This window comes from Taeniopygia guttata, chromosome 6 (assembly GCF_048771995.1).
Source record: "Taeniopygia guttata chromosome 6, bTaeGut7.mat, whole genome shotgun sequence".
In the NCBI taxonomy this organism is placed as follows: Eukaryota; Metazoa; Chordata; class Aves; order Passeriformes; family Estrildidae; genus Taeniopygia; species Taeniopygia guttata.
This window is the reverse complement of record NC_133031.1, coordinates 25,381,465-25,405,880: the sequence shown is the minus strand read 5'-3', so window position 1 is coordinate 25,405,880 and position 24,416 is coordinate 25,381,465. Positions and strand designations below refer to the sequence as shown.

The following is a 24,416-nucleotide window of genomic DNA, read 5'->3' as shown; positions in this document are numbered from 1 at the left end:
ACCCACCTTATGAGTAATACATTCTTTACCCCATAGAATTAATCTCTCCAGGCTTGAGGTTCCCCTAAGTTGAATGTTATTCTTTTATGGTATATAGTCAAGAACTTTACTGAATGTTTACTGTGTTTTCTTTCCAGGCATTCCTGGTCCAATTGGGCATGCAGGACCAGAAGGACCAAAAGGCCAGAAGGGAAGCATGGGTGAGCATCTCTGTCAGTGCTGTGAGTCATTCACAACTGACTGGCACATGGCATGGGAATACAGACACCTGGCTGGTGTGAGCATTACCTTTCCCAGTGGAGCTGGCCATGGATCCTTTTGTCCAAGGCCTCCCTCCTACAGACACCTGGTTTTACAAGGCATTTCTCTCCTGTAGGTGAGCCTGGCATGGAAGGTCCCATGGGACAAAGAGGTAGAGAAGGGATGCCAGGGCCTCGAGGGGAGCCAGGACCACCTGGATTTGGAGAAAAAGGAGACAGAGGTGGGAACCAAGTGTCTTGTTGCATAAACCAGAGATCGACAAAAGCAAGAGTTTGGTCCTGATTAATAGAACACCTCAGTGATAAAATTTTATTTCACTGTTCAAATCCAGATTTCATATCTATACATTTCCCAGCACAGATTAATATTGCTTAAAGGATTTTTTTTGGCAGACTTATAATGGGTAAATAAGGATTACTTTGGTTTCCCAGATCTTACAGTCAAGTTTGAGTCTGACAGAACCAAAATCACTTCACTACTAAGGTTATCTTCTTCCCTGTTATCCAGATCATCAAAGCAGGGGAATTCATCTTGCTAAAGCCCAGTGAGCTCATATTCTTTTCTTGGACAATGCATATCTATTTGGGTGTTTTGAACTGATGAGCAGATTATTCATGACACTTACCAGAGAAAGAATAACAATAGATGGAATAATGGGAAAATGGGATCGCGGCTGTATTCTACCATGTCTATTCTTGCTCTTATTTTGCAGGTGCTGTTGGTGAGCCAGGTCCTCCAGGGCCACCTGGACCCCCAGGTTCTACTGGCCTAAAAGGTAAATGTGAAGATGAGAGAGAGCACCTAACAGAGAGGTTAGGAGTAAATGGGCACCCCAGCTGTCCCGTTTCACTTGTGTTTCTCTGCAGTAACTAGAAAAGTGAAGTCTGAAGCACGTATCCCAGCATCTCAGCTGAGATGGATGGCTTGGGTCTCTTTACTTAAGTGAAAAGCATTTCCTTAATGTCACAAGGACTAAGTTCTCTAAATTTGTTGTCCTGGTTTTGAGCATGCCAGTAACGCAAATCTTTCTAATGGCTGGGGAAATTCCAATCCACTAAACACTTGTTGGGTTGTGGATGCTGATGGGCAAACTGAAAGAAATTTGATCATTTTGTAATTGTGGTGTTACTAAAATAAAATCCATGTTCCTTACAGGCCTGATGGGTTCTCCAGGCCCACAAGGTCCTCCAGGTGAGTGCTGCATTCCTTTTTTCTTTGCTGTGGCATCTAGAGACTGAGGAGAACAAAACCAGAGTGACAGCTTCTCATAGTTTTTCTGAGTGAGTGGGATGAATGAAAACCCCCCATATCATTTTTCTGCAGGTCCTCCTGGCCTACAAGGATTTAGAGGTGAAGCAGGACTTCCAGGTGCTAAAGGTAACTTTCTCTTCCCCCTGGCAATTAAAGCACTAGTTGAGGTGCTTTTCTAGCACTACTTTGAACAGCAGACATGGTCTGTCACATTTTGTTTCTATGGGCAAAGAAAAGCATAAGACTGAAGAAAATGAGGCAACCCAAAACTTAGTCAGTGATTGCTAGCAAATATTGAGAAATGCAGGAGACATAGAGGTAATAGAACAGTCTAAGAGAGGAAAAAGGGATGGATGGAGCTGTGTTACAGGAAAAGAATTTCCAGTTTGAGTTTGTCTGGTAACACAGAATCTGTATTTCCCTTATGATTTGTTGTGATGCATTAAATGCCTTTTCCTTATGATTTGTTATTTCTATTGTTCAATCATCCACATATCTTTCAGGTGAAAAAGGAGCCAGTGGACCCCCTGGACCCAAAGGTATGTTGACCAATTAGGTATATTTTGTGGTTATTTTCTTTAGATTCCTTTAGATATGGATGCTGTCCATGGGTTTTACCCTTATCCATCTTTGGCTTTTTCTTCTGTACTCTTGTCAGAAAGCAGACTTTATTTTCTCTGATGGAAACATTTTACAATGAAGCAATCTCACAGAATGTGTCCCTTTTTTGTACCACAGGTGATCAGGGTGAGAAGGGTGCTCGTGGAATGACAGGTCAGTGGATTGAAATACTGGAGTAACAGCCAACCTAATAAAAGTATAGCCCAGGCAATCCCAGTTAGCTTTTTGAAACACTATAATGATGTTACAGATTATAGGAGTTTTATTTATTTTATAATTTTTGCACCAAAATTATAAACAAATGGATCCCATTCTGGATTCCAGTAATCTTGGTAACAATCTGTGTATTTAGCTTTAGGAAAAGCCTCTCTCATATGCCCTGTATTCACATCACTTGAGCATTTCTAATGCCCGGAGACAGTCATGAATCATGAGGCCTGAACATCCCGTCAATGCTGGTTTTTGGTTGCAAAGCAGCAAATATTGCTGACAGAATTGTCCCAGAGTTGTTTGATTCACTTTAATACTATTTTGATACAGGTGAACAAGGCTCAAGAGGAATACCTGGACCTCCAGGAGAGCCCGGGGCTAAAGGACCTGTAGGTGGGTACCAAAAAGCAGCTGTATTTATATGTGAGGCAATGTCATTGCCACCCAGATTGTGTTTCTGTGGGCACAAAGAAACAACACGGGAGTGGAATCATGCTTGTTGTGATCCTAGGTCTTTCCTTTGGACAGCTGTGATTAGTCTGTACACTCTGAAAAAAATGTCCTACAGTTAAGTTTTGAATGAATGCTTCCTGGACCTTCAGTAACTGCAGCCAAGGTTTCTCTCAGATTCAATGTGATGGAAAGCCACTCAGACTTAGGGCTGTGCTCCACTTTGGAGGAAGAGAGGATAACTGTGGTACTGTTTCAGAAGTCCCTGACAATCTCTTTCTTTGGACAGGACAAGCTGGTCGTGATGGACAGCCAGGTGAAAAAGGTAAGAACTTCCTTTGAGGTAGAAGTGCAGGTACATTCTGAATTGACAGGAGGCTGATTTGTAAAAGGGGTGGGAGAAGGATGGCAGCAGATTTGTGTTCTGGGATCTTCTGTCTCAGAACTGTAGAGTCAGCCTGTAAACATGGAACTGAGACATATAATGGAGCAGGCTGTAAACTTGTGACAGAGTTGCCTCTCTACAGAACTGTTCCCCTCCCAGGCACTGATGCTGGAGGTGGCCACTTGGCTGTGAGAATACAATAAGTAGAAAGTGCTGCAGGAATGCTGTGTTTGAATGGATTGGTAGATTGTATGTCAGTGACTTCTGTCTCATTAGTGGTGATTGTGTCCCTAGGTGAACCAGGTCTTATGGGAATGCCAGGTGCCAGAGGCCCTCCAGGACCCACTGGAGATGCTGGAGAGCCAGGTAAGAGCGTACAGAGAACAACAATGCTTTTTGCTCAGTCAGGAACACAGATGTATGTGTCAATTTCCAGTCTTAATTTGAATTTAAGTCTGGCAGAGGATCTCTGTATTCTTAAGGTGATAATGAAAGGAAAATACATAGAGAATCTAGACCCTTTATGATCCCAAAATTGCCCACAGTGCAAACGTCAGCTGCTGTGAGCTGATTTACATACCAGTTGCTAAGCCAGTTTCCACCACTTGAGAATTGTGTGCTATAATTTCACAAAAATGTAATATTTTTCTCACAGTCTATCCTTTTCCCACATGAATTTTTTTTAGAGATCTTAACAGTTTTTGCCTTTTTCTAACAGGTCTTACAGGACCTCAAGGACCGCCAGGTAGGCTTTTCCATATTCCAATGTATCAATGGCACACTTTGATATGGGTTAAAAAAACCCTTGTAATTTTCCCTCTGTGGTGCTCAGAGTTTCCAAAGTGATATCCCAAGGTTTCCACATCTCCTTTGGCTTTTGAGACAGGTTTTGTGCAAGATGTGTGACTTTTGAGCAGTACAAGGCTGTTGTTGAAATTTTGCCTTTCCCCAAAACATAACATTTCCCTATGTATCATTGAAAAGTCCTTCTAATCAGCAGCTGAAACAGAAGGGAGAGCATGTAGCAATAGAGATGTAAACAGAGGATGTGACATCTCTAAGCAGAGGTAGTTATGGGGGGACAGTTCATTAGGGAATTCATCCAGGAGCCTCAGGACAGGTAGCAGTACCTAGAAGAAGCTATAGGTAACTCTGTGAAGCAGTGTCATCAGCCAGGGAACAGTGGGACCAGGGAAGCCCAGGGACACAACCAGCTCAGTCTGTTCCTCCATTTGCTTATAAAGTCCTCAGGGACTTGCTTATAAAGACTGAAAACTGGGGTCTTGAGTAAGGAGCTCCTTCTATAAACCCCCAAGTGAAACAGCTGGGGTACCTGAAAAACACATGGCAAACAATATTTGCACTAACTATTTTTAATTATTGATCTACCTCATATCAGGACTTCCAGGCAACCCAGGCCGACCAGGGGCTAAAGGTGAGTTTTATTTCTTCTCTAATGCTCATTTTCTCTCTAGGGATTTCATTTTAGCAGGGATTAGCTGCTCCACTGAGCAGTCCCTGGATCAACAGTGGCATCTAGTGGCTTTGGGAAGGGAAGGTTTGAGAAGCACACTAGGCAGAGCTTCCCTGAGGGTACACGGAGGGCAGTGAGGGCATCTGCTGAGGGAGTTGGCATGACAGCTCTCCTCTGAGCAAGCCTTTGAAGCCCGGTTCTGCCCTGAGCATAAGATGCCTGGTGACTGCAGTGGAAGCTGTATGTCTACCTCGGATAAATCGAGCTATTGCCTATGCTGGCAGATGTAGTGCTTGGAAATCTGATCAGAGGGCATCTCTGGATTAGCACATCACTCTTGCTTCTCCCCTGACCTTCTAGTGCTGTGACTTCTCAGACAAGAGATCAGGAGCAGAAAGAGCAGAAACTACATGCTCAATAGTACAATGTTATTGAGCTTATTATAGCTCTTACCTGCTCCCCTAAACAGAAGCTCAACTTTTGTACCTTTGTTTTCCTAGGAGAACCTGGAGCTCCAGGAAAAGTCGTAAGTGCAGGTATGTAGTGCTGTGAGGGGTCACACTTCTGATTTAGGAGGGTTTTCTCTGGGTTTTTTTTGTGCCTCCTCAATTCATCTTGACTGTGTGTCAGACCTGTACTGGGGCTCCCTGTGCTGGGAGACTAGGTATGCCATAGATGTGGTATTCCTTACGCACAGATTTGTGTACATTCACTGGATGTGTGAATATAAGTGTCTGTGTGCAAATCTATGTGTTTGTTTTTCAGAGGGTTCATCAACTATTACTCTGCCAGGCCCACCAGGTCCTCCAGGCCCACCTGGCCCCACTGGTCCCCCAGGTGTTCCAGGTGAGTACTGATGAGTACAAAATAGTGATAGGTCAAATCCAGGGACTGGAATCAAGCTCTTTCACTGCTCAGGAAGGTAGCCTTGTGTCTAATCCCTTTCCCAGCACTGTTGCTGAAATTAGGAAGTGCTTGTTTTTCAGTCTCAGCTTTGAGCTCAAGGCAGCAGAACTCCCACTCATGCATCTGTAAATCTTTCTCAAACACACACACTGGCTGTGCATGAGCTTGGGCCTCAGATTCCTCTGTCCCAGACAGACACTGCCCTCCAGCATGCTGGTGTCAGGCAGCAGAGTTCCTGAGCCCTGATTCTCATGGCACTTCTGTGCCTGGAGCTAGTCCTGGAGCTGGTTTGGCAGAGACAGTCTCAGTTTGCAGTATGGAATGTCAGATGAGGGTTAGGCCTTTTGCATTCCTTTTCTGTTGTGGTCAGTGCCATTCTGGTTATTACCCCACTCCAAGAGGCACCAAGCATTTTAATTGCCAGGTGATGGAAATTCAAGTAATATATGGGGCATTGATGAATTCATACCCCATAGTAATTCCATTTAGTTGTGTAGAAAAATGCATTTTTTATAGTCCTAGTTCTTATAAAAGTCATATTTATTATTTTCTGCTATTGTTAAATACAGCTAATGAAATTTGGGGTTTTTTCCTTTGAAACTAGGTCCTGTTGGACCAGCTGGTCTCCCTGGACAGCAAGGTACCATTTTCCTTCAGCTTTGATTATGCTTCTTAAGAAAAGGAATTCATTAGTTTTTCTTTGTTTCTAATTCTCTAAGCCCTTGGCACATTCCCTCTCCCTTTTGTTCACTGATTTCTTCCTTTCAGTTCATTTTGTTTCATTATTTGGATTAATTAATCTAGTAAAGAATTTTTAAAATTTTTTGTTTTTCCTGGGGAAGAAGGAGGGTGGTAAGAGGGTGATAAGAGCCAGTGTAATGTGGATGTTGCAAATGTCTTTTTTTTTTCTTGTGCTATTTTTCCTGAAGGCTAGTATTTCTAAGGCACTTCTCAAGTGCTATTGCCTTTCTGTGACAGGGGATATAGCCCAGCTGGATACCTCCTGCCATTTTGAAAGGCACCAGAACAAGCTAGAGTCAAATTGGGATTAATGTCGCTGTGAAGGAACTGCCAGTTGAGCAGACATCTCTTAGAAAGGGCCTGAACAGAACTGACCCCTAAGAACCTTTCTTAGCTGGTTTTCTGTGATCCTGTTAGAGCAAACTGAGCATAATTTTAACATTTGAATGCAGCGTCCCTCAGATCTGGGGACTGAGTTCATGCTCCCAGTTCTCATAAGAAAAGTCTGAACCTCTTGTAAGAGTAGGTACAAAATGTCACCCTCTCTCAGTTACATAACTCCCTTTCTCTTTTGCCTTTTTTTTTTTTTTTCCTGGAAAAAGGTCCACGGGGTGAGAAAGGATCCCCAGGTGAAGCTGTGGTAGAAACCATCAGAACAGAAGTCTCATCATTAGCATCTCAAAGTAAGTGGCCCTGCCTTTCCACTCCTTTGTCTGGACATTTGACAGAGCTTCAAGGCCTGCTTGCAGCTACCAGGAGATGCCTCTCTTTCTTCTCAATATGACATGGGGCAAGTGTGTGTGTGTGTGTAGTGGTGTGTCTGCAATGCCAGCTACCTCTTCTTCCCTCCTCATCTGTGTATCCCAAAGTCCTTTCAAAAGGAAGCAGATAGTATCAGGCTCACTTCATGGAGAGGGAAGCTGAGGAATGGTGCCTGGTAAGCAGCCACTAACAGGGGAGATACAGAGCTGAGAGCTTCCAGCCACTGAGTTCACACAGGGCAGTTCCCTGTGCAATATGAGCATGGAGCCCTCTGTAAAATGAGAACCAGTTTGAAAAGGCATGTTAATCTAAGCAACAGAATAATCTCTCTTCAAATTAAAGGATTAATTCACAGGTGAGTCAATAAATAAAATAAAGAAAATAAAGAAAAAATAATAAAACTAATTTAAATAAATAAACAATAATAAACCTTATAATAAATTTTATGATTGAAAATGTAATATTTTGTAAAACTTTTTAAATTTTAAAATTAAAATAAGTGGAGCAGAACAGAAGGGTTTAGCAACATCCCAAGAAGAGTGCTTGCTCTGTGCAACACTAGATGTGTGATGCACTTAGAGTTGATGTTCCTAGGATCTGGGACTTCTGCAAGTTTGCAGCAAGGTAGAAGAGGGCATAAAATTAGAAATGATCCTTACCTGATCACCATCTGAATGAAGCCATGTAGATTCAGACCATGCTTCAGTACTGTCCAGTTCCCCATTCAGGCACCCTGGATCACAGCATTACTGAACTTTGAGCTTGTGCCTCAGCTTGGAATTGAGGGTACATCACACAGTACAATCAAGACAACACAGTGCAGCTACTTGTAAAACAACATCTGTGTTATGTTCTCCTCCCAAACTTGCATCTTTTAAAGAATCTTTCCTCTCCTTGAAGTTCTTTCCTTCCTTCTTTAGCCTTTAAGTCCTTTGCTCTTTCTCTCAACAACCATCTCTCCTTCCTGTTTCCAGTATCCTGCTCAGAGCTATATTTTGCTTCATGTCCTAACCAAACACATCTCTCCTCTCCTTCCTCTACTTCATCTTGGGTCACCCAGGTCTCATCTTAGTCCACCTTTGATTGTAAGAGCTTCTAGCAGCAATATATTGACAGTTTCCATAGCAGCAGTCACTCCATAGCAACGATTTTCCCTTGTTTGTGTTTTTCTTGTGTTCAGTGCTGGGAGATTTACATGGGCGAGCAGGACCCCCAGGTCCCCCTGGACCACCAGGTATGTAACATACATAGCTCAGTGCCTAAGCAAGGAATGCTGACACAACATGGCACGTTTCTGGGCCATGCAGTTTGCTGAGTAAATGTTCCCTAATATCCCTGTTTCTTTTGTCATCAGGTGAATCTGTACAGGGACCTCCTGGACCTCGTGGTCCCCCAGGTAAGAGCTTGTTCCTTTGAAACCCAACTGGAAAGTGGGAGATTTTTTCCAAGGCCTAGGGTTGGAAGCAGAATGTCACACAGTGAGTTTCTGCCAACACAATTTCAGTGCAGCAAGATGCTGCCCAACAAAGAACATTTGCTTTTGCGGAGGGTTCTAGCCAGAGTATTAATTAGTAAAAGCCATACTTTTTGGGAAGACACTCAAAGTTTTCAAAGTTGCCAAAGGAAGTAACTGCATTCAATTCCATATTTACTTCTTGCTTGTCCAGCCTTAACTTTCAGCTGTGGACATATGGGGAGGTTCTTATCATAAGGAACATATCCCCATGCCCCATCCTGTAACACAGATTTTCCTTTCTCAGCCAGAACAGGGAAGGTGTGGCAGGACATGTGACAGGAACAGAACCCCACTCCTTGCTCTCTGCTCAGTAGGAAAAGGGAGCAGGTTAGGTGTGTGATGGGATAAGCACCCAGTACCACAAAGAAAGGAGTTTCTCTGTCCTTTTCTGCTGTGGTGGCAAATGATAGTGAAAAGTAACTACCAGGGATAGATGTGTGAAGGAAACTGTGATAAGGGCCTGCACTGGGAAATACTCAAGCTAAGGCCATGGCTGGAGATGTAGCAGCTCTTATGTTCATTTACTTACACTGCTGAGGCTGATCCTTCCTGAAGCGTTTCTGTTCTGTGTCCTTTTTGCCTAGGAGAAGGATTGCCAGGACCTCCAGGCCCACCAGGGAGACCAGGATCATCCATGTCCACCTCAGGTAGGTTCTTGCCACTCATTCTATCACCTGGTCCTGGGAATGTCCTGTTGGGGTTCCAGAGAGCACATATATGGCTAGGACCAGGTAGAGCCAGAGAAACCTTGTTTCATATTCTGTTGAATGTCATGAAGAAATCTCTTTGTTTGAATTGCAGAAGCATTCTTCACAGGCCCACCAGGTCCACCAGGACCACCAGGCCCTAAGGGAGACCAAGGTGGGTATATTGTGCTGCCTCACCAAAGTGCTAGAGGGATCTCAGCACCTTAGACTGAAAAGAAGGAGGGGCTTAGGAGCAGAAAATCCTGCCTTTCTCTGTAAGAAAGCAAGCACAGTTGTCATTAAGTAGGACTGCTGTAAAGCAAGTCAGTCTTTGTCAAAGAAATTTATTAGCCTCCAGTACTGGTGTCAAGGCAGTATTCAGAACCCAACTTTGCAAACCCATTATATTCAAGAACTTTCAGAACTTTAGAACTTGTCATTGAAGGGGACAGCCTTTTTGCAAAATGCACTGTGGACTAAGTCAGTGCAAGGAGGTAGCCCTGTGAAGTGTAGCTCAGCTGTCAAGAAAACATGGGCCTGCTCCCTTTACCCATTTCTCCCCTACAAACTGAAGGCCAAGATGATATGCTGCAGTGTGGGCTGGGATGTTGCTGATGAGAATAAAGCAAATCCTAACACTGTTCCTCTGCTTCCCTGTTCACAGGTGAACGAGGTCCACGGGGATTCACAGGTAAGGAGATATTAGTGGGTTTCAGGGTAGGTAAGGAGGTATTAGTGGGTTTCAGGGTAGCTTGCCTGGGTGTATGAGTGCTCCTTCATTTCTGTGTCTCATGCAGGAGAACCGGGTGATCCTGGCCTGTCAGCATTCTCCTCCCACGGTTAGTTTGTGCCCCCTTTCCTCCTTTGAATTCATCATCCCTGGGCTGAAATCAGGCCAAAATCCTGCTCTATTCATTCTAACTTAATTTTACTGGAGCTAGGATTTTGTCTACATACTTTATTCCTGTGAATCTCTGACTCTCTTTCTGCACCTGGCAGGTGAAAGAGTCACCATACAGGGACCCCCTGGCCCACCTGGCCCACCAGGACCAAAAGGTGAAGTTAAAAATCTTCTTTCTTTTATTGGGGGTGGCCTCACACATTCAAGCATGGTTGAGACTAAAGGATGGAACAACCCAGTCCTTCGGGAACTAGAGCTGTGCTCACCCCTGCCTTTTCAGGCAAAGCAGGACCACAGCAATAGAATTGGCACTTGACGAAGTCACAGAAGGCTCAGGAAAGCTGCCATGGTCTCTTCCTTATGCTCTTTCCCAACAAACTAGCATTTCAAGACACTCATTGCAAGGGCTGGGTAATTGCTTCTCTGTAGCTCAACTGTTTCACATGACCAAGTATGCAACATGCAGTCACACCCATTTCAAGTGTCTGTCTCACTCTTTTCCAGGTGATGCAGGTGTCCCAGGTGCACCTGGCATCCCAGGAGCATCTCGAGGTAAGAGACGAGACCATCGTTGCTCTGATATTAAGAATGCTGATATCCTGGTGGAGGCTTTTAAAAATCTCGTTTGACTTTTACCAGTGTGGGTGCCAACGTAATGCTGATGGAATTTGTGTTCAAAACCGTGTTTTGCACAGCTTGCCTTAAATCAGAAAATTTAATAATTGAGAGGGGGGTTTTTTTTCCAACTTACTGAGAATTGTTTAAGCCAGAATTTTGCCTCTGTGTGGATAGGTTCTTAAACTGGTGCTGTCCAGGCTGACTGGGATTGGGAGCAGCAGGGCAAAGATGTTAGAGTTATGAGCCTGAGCTCTATGATCTCCATCTATATTCAGCACAGCACTGCACTCTAGTGCACAAACCCACCAGGTCTGTCTGTACCATGCCAGGATTGTCTCTGGACTCAGCCCTGCACAGGCTGAATTATAAGATGATTAATTAATTGAAGCCATTATACTGCCAAATAGCCCATGCTCAGACTGTTTAAAGATGCAGGAGGAGCCCCTTCATATTCAATTTCCAAAGGTCTTTCCAGGCCTGTGGGAAGGGCTTAATGCAAATACACTTCACTATCACTTAGTCTAATGCAACTGTACCAAAAACACTCCTTCTCCTTACAATGCTTTCTGTAGGTGGCTCCAGACAAATTCAGGGACCCCCAGGACCTCCTGGGCCACCTGGTCCTCCAGGCCCAAGTGGAGGTTCATCTCAGGAGATTCAGCAGTATGTGACTGACTACCTGAAGAGTGAGTATAATGAGATTTTTGCTGTGGGTCAGCAGTTTCATGCCTATCTCTGTTTTGCTCCCTAGGGCTTGTCCCTCTTCTATTAGAAATAACAGCCCTGCTACTCTGGGCTTATTTCTTCTGAATACTGTGAGGTGCTGTTGTCCACTGTGGCCTCTGTAGAACTGTCCTTCTGTTGTCCCATTCTTTGTCAGAGGAAGAGGGTCTGGTAATTGTGCATATGGTCAGTCTTCCCTCTTAGTGATGTGGGCATATCTTGGGCTTTCTACGTAGGTGACAACGTCAGACATTATTTCACTGGTGCCCAAGGCCCACCAGGCCCTCCAGGCCCACCTGGACTTATCACCACTGCAGATGGGATTACCTTGGATTATGAAGAGCTGGCTACCCGTGTCATGAGCTATATGACAAGTAAGCACCATGTTGGTAAACTCTGCACTGAGTCATGCCCTCAGCTGAGCTTGTGCAGCACCTAGGAGGTGAGAACCAGAGGAGAAACAATTATTTCAATAGCAGCACTCCAACCAGGTAATTCATCTTCAGCAGTCTAGGCCCAGGACTCTACATAGCTGAGGTGTCCTCTGAGCCTTGTCCTTTTTTAATGGTTAGATTAATTAGCAGTTGCTGCTGTTTAAAAAGTCTTATATTAAACATTTATTGTTAGACTCTTTGACACCCCGAAGACCCCAAACAGAGATGGCTTTATTTAGTATATGTTGTCTCAAGTATTTGAGGGTTGTCTGCTTCTAAAGTAGATGAAGTTGCCAGGGCTTTTGGAAGTAGCCTGGAATCTCCATCAGAAATGCACAGAGCACACAGCTGTGTATGATGACCAGGATGTATGAGAGAGCAGCTGTTTCATAGTTGGGGGCATGAGAAGCCTATTCTACCAGTTAATTAATTCATCATTCCTGTGTTCCTTCCTGACACCCCCCTCACCTTCTGTCTCATACCAGCTCATGTAAAACCTTTTCATTCCCACAGGCTCTTCAGGTCGCTATGAGTCATTTTCTAGCTCAGTATCCACTACATCCATTTTGTACCAAGAACTTCTGGACCTGCTGCAAAGTAAGTGACCCTCAAAGGAAACATGGGATTGAGGGTAAAGCATCCTGGAGATCTCCCTTTCCTTTCCAGTCTCCAGTCTGCGACTGGAGTTACCTGCAGCTGCTTCAGGGTGTTTTACTTTCCAGCTCCCCCACTCTCAGTGTTCCCCCCATAGCCTTGATATGTTGTTCTTAAGGTGAAGGGGATCTACAACTCTGTATTCTTTTCTATATATACTGTTACTGTGGGCTGACAGGTAAATCTCCAGGATGTCATTTGGCTGGCCAGCACTGTGCTCCAAATGGCTCCAAAGTGACACAAAGCTCAGCATGGTCTTTCCCAGCTGAGTTGCTTTTCATTGCCTTTACCCAAAAAGTTGTCCAAGGTGTCCTGAAAAAACAGAGAAAAAAAAAAAAACCTTAAGCAATCCAAATTCTCATCCTCCTCATACCCTTATATAGGAGGTTCCCAGCCTTGTCACAAATGTTTCTGGTACCATATACAGGACAATTCACTTAGAAAAGAGGGAGGAAAGGAGCTTTGCATCCATAGATTTTGATGGTTTCCCTGGTGGGGGGGGCTCAGCTCACAGTCTGGGAACTCCTCACACTTGGTGTCTGTGCAGCAGCTGGACAGCCTTAAAAGATGCTTTTCTTCATTTCTAGGAGAAGAAATTCGTCAGTATCTTATTGGACCTCAGGGCCCACCGGGACCTCCTGGGCCAGGGGGAGATGGAATGTCTCTGTCACTGGATTATGATGAGCTGACCAGGAGGTTTATCAGCTACTTGTCAAGTAATGGTTTTATCAGTGTGTGTTTCCCTCTGTTCCTTTGGGAGCCCAGCACAAAACTCATGCTGTCTAGTCAGTAGAAATTATTCCAGTGTTAATTGTGTGAATCCCTGTGTACAGAGATCTCCTCACAGGGACTGTGAGACTTGGAAGAGAACAAAGATACCCTGTAGCTAAGATACCACTGACAGACTAGTAATGAATCCTTTTTTTGTTAAAATTGAGCTTAGGAACAAAATTTCATTTTAGCCATCTTAGAAGTCACATTAACACCTTTAAGTACCTTTCTAACCTTTAACTCTGTGGTCAAGACATATTTTCCTGTAAAACAGTTTGTCTGTGCCCACTTTGTGTCAAGGCAGCTCAGGCAACAAACTCTTAGAAGTTAGTTGAAACAATTTCTATGTCTCTGCTTCATTTTTCCATCTGTAAAGGGGTGATATGGCATACAAGAGCTGTTTGACAGAGAGTACTCTTTGAGCATCCCAGCAGCAGTGCTAAAATACCTAATCCTGGTAGCTGCAACTGTCTGCTTAAAAACACAGCCTGGTCCACGCTCAGTTTCTCTGAACTGCTCTTTGAGACCAGATGTCACTAGTGAGTGCTCCTAAGATGGAGGGAATTTTCAGTAGGAAACTGCAGTACAATGGCAGAACTCCAATGGCTCAGGCAGGACAGCTGCCTTTTGTCAGCAGGGACATTTCATTAACACAAATCACAAAGTGCAGAGTGTTGCCCTAGAGCTGCAGACACGGGGAGAGCAGCACATGCATCAGCCTGTGAGTTGCAGCTGAGCTGCAAGTCCAGGGGTGCCCCCACCATGTAACGGGTGGGTTCATGAGTTGCAGAGCTTTTGCCAGGAGTAGAAGCCTGCTGCCTGCCTGTCTGTGGATGTCCTTGGGATTGTCAGGGCAAAGTCACAAGTCCAGAACAAGGTTTGAGCTCTGGCTCCTGGCACAGCCTGCTGAGGGGGACACTCCACTCTGCAGGAGCCCCTCCTGCATTGCCTGCGACCAAGCCCTGTGGCCTGTCTGCTTACACTGTAACAGCCTTTTCTTATAACATGAATCTGTTTGATTTTGCAGGTTCTGGGATGAGCATTGGACTGCCTGGACCACCTGGGCCTCCAGGGTCACCCGGTATATCTTACAGTGACTTGACAGCTTACCTGCGAAGTAAGCCAACCTCTTCACTCCCTGCCATGGGGCTCTACGTTCCCCCAGGATTATTTTTACTGTCTCAGTCACAGAATTTCCCTTTTGCCTGTGATCACGAATGACCCTCAGATTGTCCTTTGTCCTTAGCAGCACTGCAGGCCTCTGCTGGCACCTGCACACTCCACGGGGGGCTGCAGCTGCATCACCATGCTCCTGTGAGGAGCAACAGCAGTGGTGCTGTCTTGGAGATGGGCATGAAGGAGCCCTTTGTTGTATCCAAACTCTGCAGCATAAAGGCATCATTTCTTACGCCTCTTTAAAAGTATATTTTAAAAATAGGGACTTTACTCTCTTTGGAATTGCCTGACTGTCCAATGTGTATCTAAATGCAGGGAAGTGGGGTGCACCAAGAAGGCTGCACCAGGAGGTACTAGAGAGAAAGCAAAAACTTCTACTTGGCTGTGTCTGGCATAACCTGTATTGTCAAGGAACATTCATTAGGGTTGTGGCTGTTTGGGTGACTTCTTTTCTTCCCTTGTGTCTTACAGACTCTGAATTCAGTGGCATTGTTGGGCCCCCTGGTCCTGCAGGCCCTCCAGGACCTCCAGGGATCCCTGGATCACCAGGCACCTCTCTGGAGGACATCTCTGCCTACCTTCAAAGTAAAGCATTTGTGTTTCTCACAGCTGCCAGGGTGATTTTGTTTTTAGCTGCTGGGGGGACTTGAGGCTGAGATTTAGCTTAGCAGGGATGTGACTGTCCACTGGAAACAAAGTCACTATAAAGAAAATAATTTTGTCAGTGTTGTCTATGAAGGGATGGAAGTTGGGGTTAGAGCTTCTAAACTTTCAAGATCCCCAAATATGTGAAATTTCCTTATCCTCTCATTGATGGAAAATAATTCTTTCTCTCTCTCAAGATGTTGGATACTCTTCCCTTTCTGGAGTTCGGGGCCCACCTGGCCCTCCTGGCCCTCCAGGACCACCAGGTTTCTCTGGAACTGGCATCCTATCCTATGCTGACATCACCAACAATGACGAGTTCAGGAGTGAGCTGATCCAGTACCTGAAGAGTAAGGGAACACCATCCATCCTTCCTACACACATCCCAAGACATGCTTTACCTTATGTAGGTGACTGGCTCTGCCACAGCTGAGACATTCCTGTAGGAGCCTTCCCTGAACTGGGGCTACAGCAACACCTTCCCTCTACAGCCAGGTCTACAGGAGTGTGCTGCACCCTGTAGGCTTTTCTCCTCTCAGTCCAACTGCCAGACAAAGTCTGTGTTGTGAGACAAAAGGGACAAGCACTGGGTAGTTACAGTTGGCCTGTGCTGAACATGGGTCCCTAGAAGGTCACCAGCAGAGTTTTCGCAAGGGAAAAGCATTTTCTTTGGCAAACACCTGCCCACAGAGCCATGGATAATGGAGGGGTTGGAAGGCAGCACTGAGCTGGCTGTGAAACACCAATGGTCTAAGCTCATCCTGGCAAGTTGTCCAGGGCAGGCTTTGAAAAACATCTCAGTTTTGGCAAACTGGTCACAGAAGGGCTCTTTTGGCAGAAGTGCTGAAATTGCCTGAGGCGTGCAGCCTTCTGAAAAATCATTGGGCATTTTCCTAAGATCGGGCACACAAAATTGTTGGAGAGATGGGAAGGAGGAGGGTGTCTTGCCATCTGTGAAATACAATGTTGACAGTGCGTGCTGCCTGAGAAATGGCACTGGATGAGGGTCACTGATAATTGGGTTGGTGGGATGGATTGGTGGGACAGAACTTCACACTCCAGTCTTCATTCAGGTGGTAGCACAGGATCTCTGTCAAGCCCAGTGTCCCTGAAGTTCCCCCCTTGTATCTTGTAGGTGATGAAGTTCGAAGCTACATCTCAGGACCCCCTGGGCCCCCTGGGCCACCGGGACCCAAGGGAGACAGTGGCTTTGTGTCTGGGTCTATGTCTTCATCGTACCAAGGCTTACGAGCTTCTGAGCACTTGCATGGAGGATCCCTTGGTGCTGAGGGCTCCCACGGGGGCTCACTGGGCACAGGCAGCTCGTATGGCAGCTCCATGAGCAGCAGATCCTCTTACCATGCCTCCATGGGCAGCGATGGCGCTTACGATGCCTCCATGGGCACAGACAGGTCCTTCGATGGGCTGCTGACAGAGGAGGAATCACTCAGATCAGCAGGGTCGAGCAGATCCTACAGCAACTCCTTCACTGGTTCCCTGGATTACAACGAGCTGGCACTCCGTGTGTCAGAGAGCCTGCAGAGTGAGTGCAAAGCCTGCTCATCCTGACCCTCCCTATCCCAGCCTCCGACTCCAAACCCCCTGTGCCTGGACATGCTGTTCACTTCCCTCTCCTTCCTGCTGCCTGTATGTCTCCCTTACACCTTCTGCCTCAGCATGCAGCCACAGCTCTCCCAGAGCTCCTTTCAAATGACATCTTTCATTCCATAGGCCGAGGTATTCTCCAGGACCTGATGTCTTACACAGCACAGGGACCTGCAGGTCCCCCAGGCCCTCCTGGTCCCCCTGGCATCAGCAAGGTCTTTGCATCCTATGGCAATATCACTGCAGACCTCATGGACTTCTTTAGAAGTGAGTAACATTTTGGCTTGGCATTTCTAGCTCATGCATATTAGATCTCCTCAACCTCTCACAAACCTATTGATCTTCTCACACTGCAAAAGTCAAGGTGCAGAGTTGAAGGTGGATGGTGTTTACATCTTCCTTTCTTCCTTGCTGGGGAGGTGCAGTCTTATCATTAGGAAGGATATCAGTTTTTCCCACTGTTGGTAGAAAACTTATCCCAAACCCTGAAGGCCTCTGTGCTTACAAGCTCTGTGGCCCATTTTAATATGGCTAGGCTGGCACACATACAGAAACATGAGCCAGCTGCTTGCTCTGCTCTCAGATTCTCCACCCTGAGCATGGGCCAGCTCCAGCCCTAGTGACAGCTAGGACATCCAGAGAGAGTGACAGAGCAGTGCTGGTGAAATGACATCACAGCCTTCCTCGGAACTTTGTTAGGACCAAAACCCTGTTTAAAAACCTTGCTGCCAGTCTCCAGTCTGACTCACAGCTTCTCTGAGTGGGCAGTGGTTTCTCCCGTTCATTCACTCTCTCCTTCATCTCCCTCTCCAGCACATGGTGCCATCCAGGGGCCACCCGGTGAAAAGGGAGAGAGGGGTTATCCTGGACCCAAAGGTAAGGCTTGCCATCCTTTCCCTCTTCAGCCTTGTGATGCTCAGGAAGAAGCACTGTGACCACAGAGGCCAGCACTGCTCGAGGTCACACCCTCTCACAGTGAAGGTGGCACCTTCAGGATCTCAGCCAAAACACTGTCCTGACTTGGTGTCCCTTCCCGTGGCCTGTTCCTGTCTGTGGATCACTTGTGCTCGAGGGCAAACTTGGTCTTCTCATTCATTCAGGTGACCCTGGGCCAATGGGCCCACCAGGACGACACGGGCAAAGGGGACCAAAAGGAGAGAAGGGAGAGAAAGGTAGGAATGCCTGCCATCCCCAGGAGAGCAGGATTTGACTGCCACAAGTGGAATCAGCCCATCCCTGGGAATAGCTGGAAAACACAGCCTGAGTTTTTTTGTTTGGATCTTTTGTCTTTCTACATGGTCTTTTCAACTAACCCTCCTTTTGATTTTTCTGGTCCCCAGGTGAACAACTGTATGTTGGCAGAAGAAAAAGAAGAACTGTTGGTGTTTAAAAAAAGAGGTAGCTCAGTTCTGCACAGGGCAGCATTCCCAGCAGCCTGAGTCTTCACTGCCTTAATGCTAAAACATCCTCACTGCTCAGCTGACCCCTTAGAGTTGATAGCTCAGATCTGAATGTCACCTGTGTGTGTCCGGCATGGCCCTAGTGTGGGTGTTTGCTTCTGTTACTGATGTTTGGCTTTGTGCCCCTGAGCTCTCAGGCTGATGTCCTTGGGTTGATAAGGGCTTCCTGTCTCACCTAGTCCAGGCTTCTTGTACTGCTCCCAGATATACAAAATCCTGGGGGTTTTTAACAACTAGCCAGCTATATAGGGAAAATAAAACAGTCCCATTCCCACCAAATGCATGGTTTGTCAGGGATCAGATGCAGCCCACAAGGTCCTGTGAAAAACCCTGGACTTGCACCACCCTGGGATTGCCTCTCCACAAGCTCTGCCAACTCCAAGTGGAGCCCATTTACAGCAGCACAGCGAGACAGGACATATGGGGCCGAACCAAAGCACTTTTAAACATAATTTGTTTATCTTTTGAAAATATTTTTGTATTTTTTCTGGTTTTTTAAACACTGGTGAAAAATAATCTTTAATGTAAACAGCTCAATTAAAGTGTGTTTTTAACCCCATCCCTGAACTACTGAGGATGGCCATTCCATGCTTTCAGGTTGTTGTGGGGCAGGGTGAGGCACCTGAGATGGGTCTGAGGTACAAAATGGTAAATACAATGGCACAGCATTAAATACTTTTATACTCCATTATTTTGAACATTGTAAATCATCCCCTTCACTCAAACACTTGTACAAACCACTTGTATTTCATGCAAGTTTTCCATCAACAAAACTGAGGCGATCTCAGCAAACTGTGATTTTATTGTATTTACAGCAGAATTATTACAATATTCTACAGAAAGCCATGAAATCAAATTACTTTGAAAAATAAGACAAAAAACTCTCAAAACTGTTATATGGCTGCTACTGCAAGTTCACTTCCACAAGCTGTACACAAGCTGTACAGAGACCCTTAGCCAATTATTCATCCATCTCATGATTTTTGGTTGCTTTTTGTAAGGCAAAAATAACTTGGTTTGCAGTTAACACAAAACATTCAACAAACTGCTGGGAGAACACGAGGCCAGCAGTGCCTCAGGCGTGTTTTGTCACAGGATGCTCCTGCTCTGCTTGGCTTCCTAGAGAAAATGGGATGACAGCTCAACATTAGATGCCACTCCATGTCCCTTCCTGGTTTCTGTTCTTTCCACCATTTTAGGACTGATTCTCATTACCAAAGAAGCTTTACCACCTAATTGTGAGTGTGGAAGACTTTGTTAAATCAGGGTAACCCTAGACTCAGCCACTTCCTTTTGTTTTCAGTTCAGGGAAAGCACACAAGCCCTTTCTCATGGGTTGGGCATGAGCATGTTTTTGCTTAAGGGATTTTCCTCTGGCACCACTGGTGGCCCACACACCAGATATGCAAAGGAGCTACAGGAAACAAAGCATGTGAGGACTGAGCTGGAGAAAGGGGATGCAGAACAAGTAAAAGTTCTGTAAAAGAAACACTGTAATTTCCTTTGTCTTCTACCCTTCATCTGTTCTAATCTTTGGCAAGACTGACAAATGATGGGGCATCTTGGCCTTGGCTTGCCTGTGAACAAGGAAGGTTAATTCTCTTTAATCCTACTTAAACTGCTGTGAAGATGGCGGAAGTAGCCTGGGAATGGGAAATCTGCACGGACACATCGATGGAAGGAAGTTTCAGAGATCCAGAAGAACAGATTGTGACGTAAAATGACCAGAGTATAAATGCTAGCATAGAACTTCCCAACACAACAATGGTCCTAAACACTCCACCCTGCCTTTGCCTCCAACAACCAGAGAGTCACTGTCCTCAAACTTGCCCCTCTTCCCCACAGAGGAACCAAGAAGAAGTAGATCAGTGGAAGCAACTAGCACCAAGCTTAATTGTACATTTCAGTTTTCAGCAATGTATTTCTGAGGTCCTGGGAGCTACAGCTGTACAACAGCTCTGAAAATCAGGCTGCCTAAAAGTGGACTCAAGTGCCTGAATTTAAACCACCTATTTGAATCTTTCCTATACCAAAGCAAGCTTGAAATACTTGCAAGGCAGATACTATTTCAATTGGAGAGTTAACTTAAACTTCCTATGTGATACTACTGCCACAAAAGAGATGGTGTGACAAAAGCGATTTCATTTGCTGCTTTGCTTAGCTCTCAGTTAAGGTGCTATGTTTCCAATTTTTAAGGAAAATAATTCAGTAGAATAGAGTTATCATAAAGTCCTCTGTGACAGAAGAATAATTTCTTTAACTATGTGATATGTCAGATATTGAATGCAATTTTAAAAGAATATTAGCTTAAAAGATTTCCTGGAAAAAAGGATGCAGCTCAGACTGAATATCAGTTTTTAATGTGATGTGAAAAATCACTCTGAGTGAATGCTGATGGTCAGGACAGTGCAGCCCTGCCAGCAGGGAATCTGAATTCAGATGCCAATTCAAATAAAGGTTTTCCTTCAGAAGGTGTTTATAAATCAGGACTTAAATAATCAATCATATGAATAACAACTCCAGTTATCATATCTTTACATGCTGTATATAGTTCTCATGTATACACCAGCGACAGCAGAGTGCTTGAAGAAGGAAAATGTGTTTTATGGGGGTCAGAGAGGATCAAATGCTGGAGTATTTCTTCTTCATAAAATAAGCAGCAAAGTTCCTCTGGAACTTCAGAAAATCAAGAGCTGCCACAGCCAATTTTCCCCTGGGGTGGTAACCCCTCCTCAGCCAGAATCTCCTAAAAACAGGTAGCAGGTGCACCCAAAGACCTTTAGCCCCCGATCTCCCTGGATGCCTTAAGCAGTGCAAAATGCACTTTCAGAGCTTGGGAAGCACATGGTGTGAGGCTGAGGCCCTGCAGGCAGGTTTTCCATGAGGATCAGTTGTAAATACAGCAGGACAACCCACACACAGTACTGCAATCCAGGGATTTATTGCCTTTTCTCCTTTTCCCGTGGACAGAAATTATAATGTACTAAAACACAATGGTGAGCAATTACTGATTTTGTGGTCAGCTTTGGAGGAGCGTGTGGGCACAATGAGATCTGCAAAATAGTAAGAATTTTAAGTACATTGTTTAGGCTGCAGAAAACACAACTCGCCACCTGGAGATGGAGCTGCTAACATTCATTAGGGAGGTGACGTGTGATAGTACCAAGATTGGATTTCGCATCTCAGGAGATGTCTTTTAGGCCTATGTGAGGCCTAAATTTAATTTGAATTGAATTTTCTGACACTGATACAATATTGTAACACCTCTCTCACATTCTGCAACACTTAAACCCAATTTTATCAGTCTAGATGTACAAGTACCCATGCTAGTTCTTGTTATCACTCAGTAAACATATTTTTGTGCTTGGTATCAATTCTCAGCCCAGTTCACAAGGCTGCAAGTGCTTCACAGGGCTCCCCACCTGGAGACCTGAGCAAGGCTTCCATCACCACATCTGATCCCTCCTTCATCCCAGAGCTCAGTTACAGTTATTTGTGCAATTTACAATGAGATCAGATTGCATGGCCTGTGTGAAAAGGCTCTTCAAATAAAAGATGTAAGAGATTCAGACAGAGGTAAACAGAATGCCAATACATATTAGTAATGTATCACTGAAACCACCAAAAATGTAAGGAGAAGATTATTAACATTTCCCTGTGAGGATTTACTGGGGATGAACGTTGACATAATCCAGAAGAGGAAATCTGCCTGCGCTGCCTACTCCCCAGGTAAAGCACTGAGCCTACGTCATATGAAATGGCAAACAAATTCTGTTAAATAGAGATAAAGATTATTTAATGTTATCTTAGTAACAGTCAATTTATGAAGGTGGAGCTTAAAAAGCAAAAGGTCTTCAAAGACTTGTTTCCCCCTACTAAACAAACAATTCAAAAAACTTTGCATTTAGCAACAAAGAACATTCTAGAGATACGGTGTGTGAATTTACAACAGTACACAATACTCATTTAAAATAATAAAATGCCAGAAATTAAGGCTAGCTATTAAAGTAATTATGCTATCAAAAAGTTACAGAATTTAAATTAAAACATGCATTTTCCAATTTTCTTTTTACTGTGCTGTAAATTAAGTGTCTTCATTGAGAAGATACTGGTTCAATGTCCAAGGATTTCAGCATCCAAGGTTTCAACCACAGCTGATTAAAGTCCTATGTTAATTTCTGAGTTCACTACCATGCAGCAACACTGTTCCCATGAAATGAACGTCACGGAATGGGCACCAGTTGCATGGTCAAAGCAAGCAAACAAATGGGTGCAGTTGATGCCCAAAGGTAACAGAGAAAGTCAGGCCTCAAAAGACGGAAAGCAAATACTATTTTACAAATGGAGCCCCAACATACCCAAGTACAGCTTGTAACACTGTCTTGATATGACTCAACCCCTACCCAGCAAAAGGAGTGACTTAATACAGCTGTATTTCCCTACCCCCCTATAGGAGACATAGTTCAGATTTCCCACTACAGATCAGTCAGGCAAATAACTTATGGTACATCTAGGAACTCAAAAAATAAAAACTGCCTATGTTAGTAGGTGGCAACACAAAAGCAAAACACCCAGTTTCATAAAGGAGTTTGTCTGTATATTTAACTTAAATCTTTCCTTAAAATAAAATGACTTTAAAAAAAAAAAAAGGAATCTAACACTTCTAGTGAAATCAGACTTTAACCATGGTTATTTATAAATATGACCATCCACCTCTACTTCTGTGATGCAGTTCAAATGAACAGGCTTTGGTAAGAACAGAACAATGGCTCTACCCATTCCAGGTACAGTTAGAGAAACCACGTGCATTTTGCACACTGTTTTCTAAGAAATACATTCTACAGTTTTTCAATTTGTAGAACTAACCACCTGTATGTAATAGCTAAAGAAAATAATAAACTGTGCATTTTAAAATTAGCATTTCTTTTCACCTCTACATATTTTAGTGCAAAATATTTTAGGGTGAGGATTTACAACAAAAATGGCAGTAGCAGCAAGAAATCTTGTTTTGTACAGTAACAGCAACGCTAAGGAGTTTTGTGTTTTTAAATGACAAAACAGTATCCTGTTGGCAGGATCAGCATATCTAAGTGTTTCAGGCACTGTATTAATTAAACTAGCACCCCATTTCATTATGGAACTAATGGACAAAACATGTCATGGAGATCAGTTCAGTTTAATTTATGCCAGAGGTTTCTTTCAAAAGAAGTTGCAAAGGCTTTTGCTTTTGCTAATTGTGTTTAAACATAAGGGTTTGTTCTTCTGATAACTGACATGTTCTTAGTTTCAGTCCTTGCCATGAAGACACTGCTCACATTATAAAATTTTAAACCTCTCATGGCAGTTTCAATTGTGGAATTCTCTCATGGAGAAATCTGATGCTTAAAAACACAGTAGCAGAACTAATATTACACCATTTAAATGTTCAGATGAGAAACCATTTTTTTTGTGATGAGAAAGAGCATAATTAATATTTCAGGCTTAAAGTCAAAACGGTAGGTAACATACTTTTAGAGACTGGGATAAAAAGCCCACTTAGTCTTGAGACATCTGAAGGACGTAACAATACCACTGTACACCAACACTTGGTTTGTTTCTTCTGTTCAGGGGAGTGAAGAAACCGCTCCCGACACTGATTGTCTCCACTGAAAACAAGACACGCGAGGTCCCCGATGTTCATACGCCGTGGGTAAGTCGGGTTAGGCTGTAAGGAGGGAGAATTCCAAACACCAAAAAACCTACAGAAGTTCCCAGAGTTATGACCCAGTGGAGTGAAGGCTGGGGATTGGGTAGAATTTGGAAATCCGGCTTTGTGTTGAGGGATTAAGGCATTCAGATTCTCCAGTCATTTTAAAGAAAACTTCCTGTTCCTGCAGTTTTCTGGCAAATTCTTCTTCCAGCATCTAAAACCAAAATCAGATTGTCACAGGATTAACAAGGCAAAGTACAAGAAACCCATTATTGTGGAGACATTTTGTCTGATCGATCTCTGAACTGTGTGAAACTCTACTATGTTCCCTTTTAAAATAAAATAATCCCCCAAGACCAACCTCCATCACAAGCTATATGTCTGCTATATATCACTCAATTTTTGTAGTAACCTACTGACTTCTGAAATAATTTCCTAGCACCAGATTCACCTCCAGCTAAGTTTTCCATGCAAACC

General features: G+C 44.3%; 2 protein-coding genes across 7 annotated transcripts in view; one reads left to right on the top strand and one right to left on the bottom strand.

Moving 5' to 3' along the window:
- COL17A1 (collagen type XVII alpha 1 chain) overlaps nucleotides 1–18,809 on the top strand; it is a 34,674-nt gene extending 15,865 nt beyond the window's left edge. For both annotated transcript variants that reach the window (XM_072931227.1, XM_072931226.1), the window contains exons 21-56: nucleotides 138–200; nucleotides 377–481; nucleotides 974–1,036; nucleotides 1,417–1,452; nucleotides 1,585–1,638; nucleotides 2,016–2,051; nucleotides 2,251–2,286; nucleotides 2,674–2,736; nucleotides 3,083–3,118; nucleotides 3,473–3,544; nucleotides 3,897–3,923; nucleotides 4,578–4,613; nucleotides 5,153–5,188; nucleotides 5,418–5,498; nucleotides 6,163–6,198; nucleotides 6,902–6,982; nucleotides 8,242–8,295; nucleotides 8,416–8,457; nucleotides 9,162–9,224; nucleotides 9,379–9,438; nucleotides 9,928–9,954; nucleotides 10,061–10,102; nucleotides 10,263–10,319; nucleotides 10,669–10,716; nucleotides 11,355–11,468; nucleotides 11,742–11,879; nucleotides 12,453–12,536; nucleotides 13,181–13,309; nucleotides 14,392–14,481; nucleotides 15,012–15,125; nucleotides 15,383–15,535; nucleotides 16,321–16,728; nucleotides 16,917–17,057; nucleotides 17,604–17,666; nucleotides 17,891–17,962; nucleotides 18,131–18,809. In XM_072931227.1, coding sequence (XP_072787328.1) covers nucleotides 138–200; nucleotides 377–481; nucleotides 974–1,036; nucleotides 1,417–1,452; nucleotides 1,585–1,638; nucleotides 2,016–2,051; nucleotides 2,251–2,286; nucleotides 2,674–2,736; nucleotides 3,083–3,118; nucleotides 3,473–3,544; nucleotides 3,897–3,923; nucleotides 4,578–4,613; nucleotides 5,153–5,188; nucleotides 5,418–5,498; nucleotides 6,163–6,198; nucleotides 6,902–6,982; nucleotides 8,242–8,295; nucleotides 8,416–8,457; nucleotides 9,162–9,224; nucleotides 9,379–9,438; nucleotides 9,928–9,954; nucleotides 10,061–10,102; nucleotides 10,263–10,319; nucleotides 10,669–10,716; nucleotides 11,355–11,468; nucleotides 11,742–11,879; nucleotides 12,453–12,536; nucleotides 13,181–13,309; nucleotides 14,392–14,481; nucleotides 15,012–15,125; nucleotides 15,383–15,535; nucleotides 16,321–16,728; nucleotides 16,917–17,057; nucleotides 17,604–17,666; nucleotides 17,891–17,962; nucleotides 18,131–18,180 — 2,810 coding nt within the window. In that variant the 3' untranslated portion in view covers nucleotides 18,181–18,809. The remainder of the gene's footprint in view (nucleotides 1–137; nucleotides 201–376; nucleotides 482–973; nucleotides 1,037–1,416; nucleotides 1,453–1,584; nucleotides 1,639–2,015; nucleotides 2,052–2,250; nucleotides 2,287–2,673; nucleotides 2,737–3,082; nucleotides 3,119–3,472; nucleotides 3,545–3,896; nucleotides 3,924–4,577; nucleotides 4,614–5,152; nucleotides 5,189–5,417; nucleotides 5,499–6,162; nucleotides 6,199–6,901; nucleotides 6,983–8,241; nucleotides 8,296–8,415; nucleotides 8,458–9,161; nucleotides 9,225–9,378; nucleotides 9,439–9,927; nucleotides 9,955–10,060; nucleotides 10,103–10,262; nucleotides 10,320–10,668; nucleotides 10,717–11,354; nucleotides 11,469–11,741; nucleotides 11,880–12,452; nucleotides 12,537–13,180; nucleotides 13,310–14,391; nucleotides 14,482–15,011; nucleotides 15,126–15,382; nucleotides 15,536–16,320; nucleotides 16,729–16,916; nucleotides 17,058–17,603; nucleotides 17,667–17,890; nucleotides 17,963–18,130) is intronic.
- Nucleotides 18,810–19,034: 225 nt separating this feature from the next.
- Nucleotides 19,035–24,416, bottom strand: part of SLK (STE20 like kinase) — a 48,767-nt gene continuing 43,385 nt past the window's right edge. For all 5 annotated transcript variants that reach the window (XM_030276352.4, XM_012574573.5, XM_030276354.4 and 2 more), the window contains one exon: nucleotides 19,035–24,153. In XM_030276352.4, coding sequence (XP_030132212.4) covers nucleotides 24,007–24,153 — 147 coding nt within the window. In that variant the 3' untranslated portion in view covers nucleotides 19,035–24,006. The remainder of the gene's footprint in view (nucleotides 24,154–24,416) is intronic.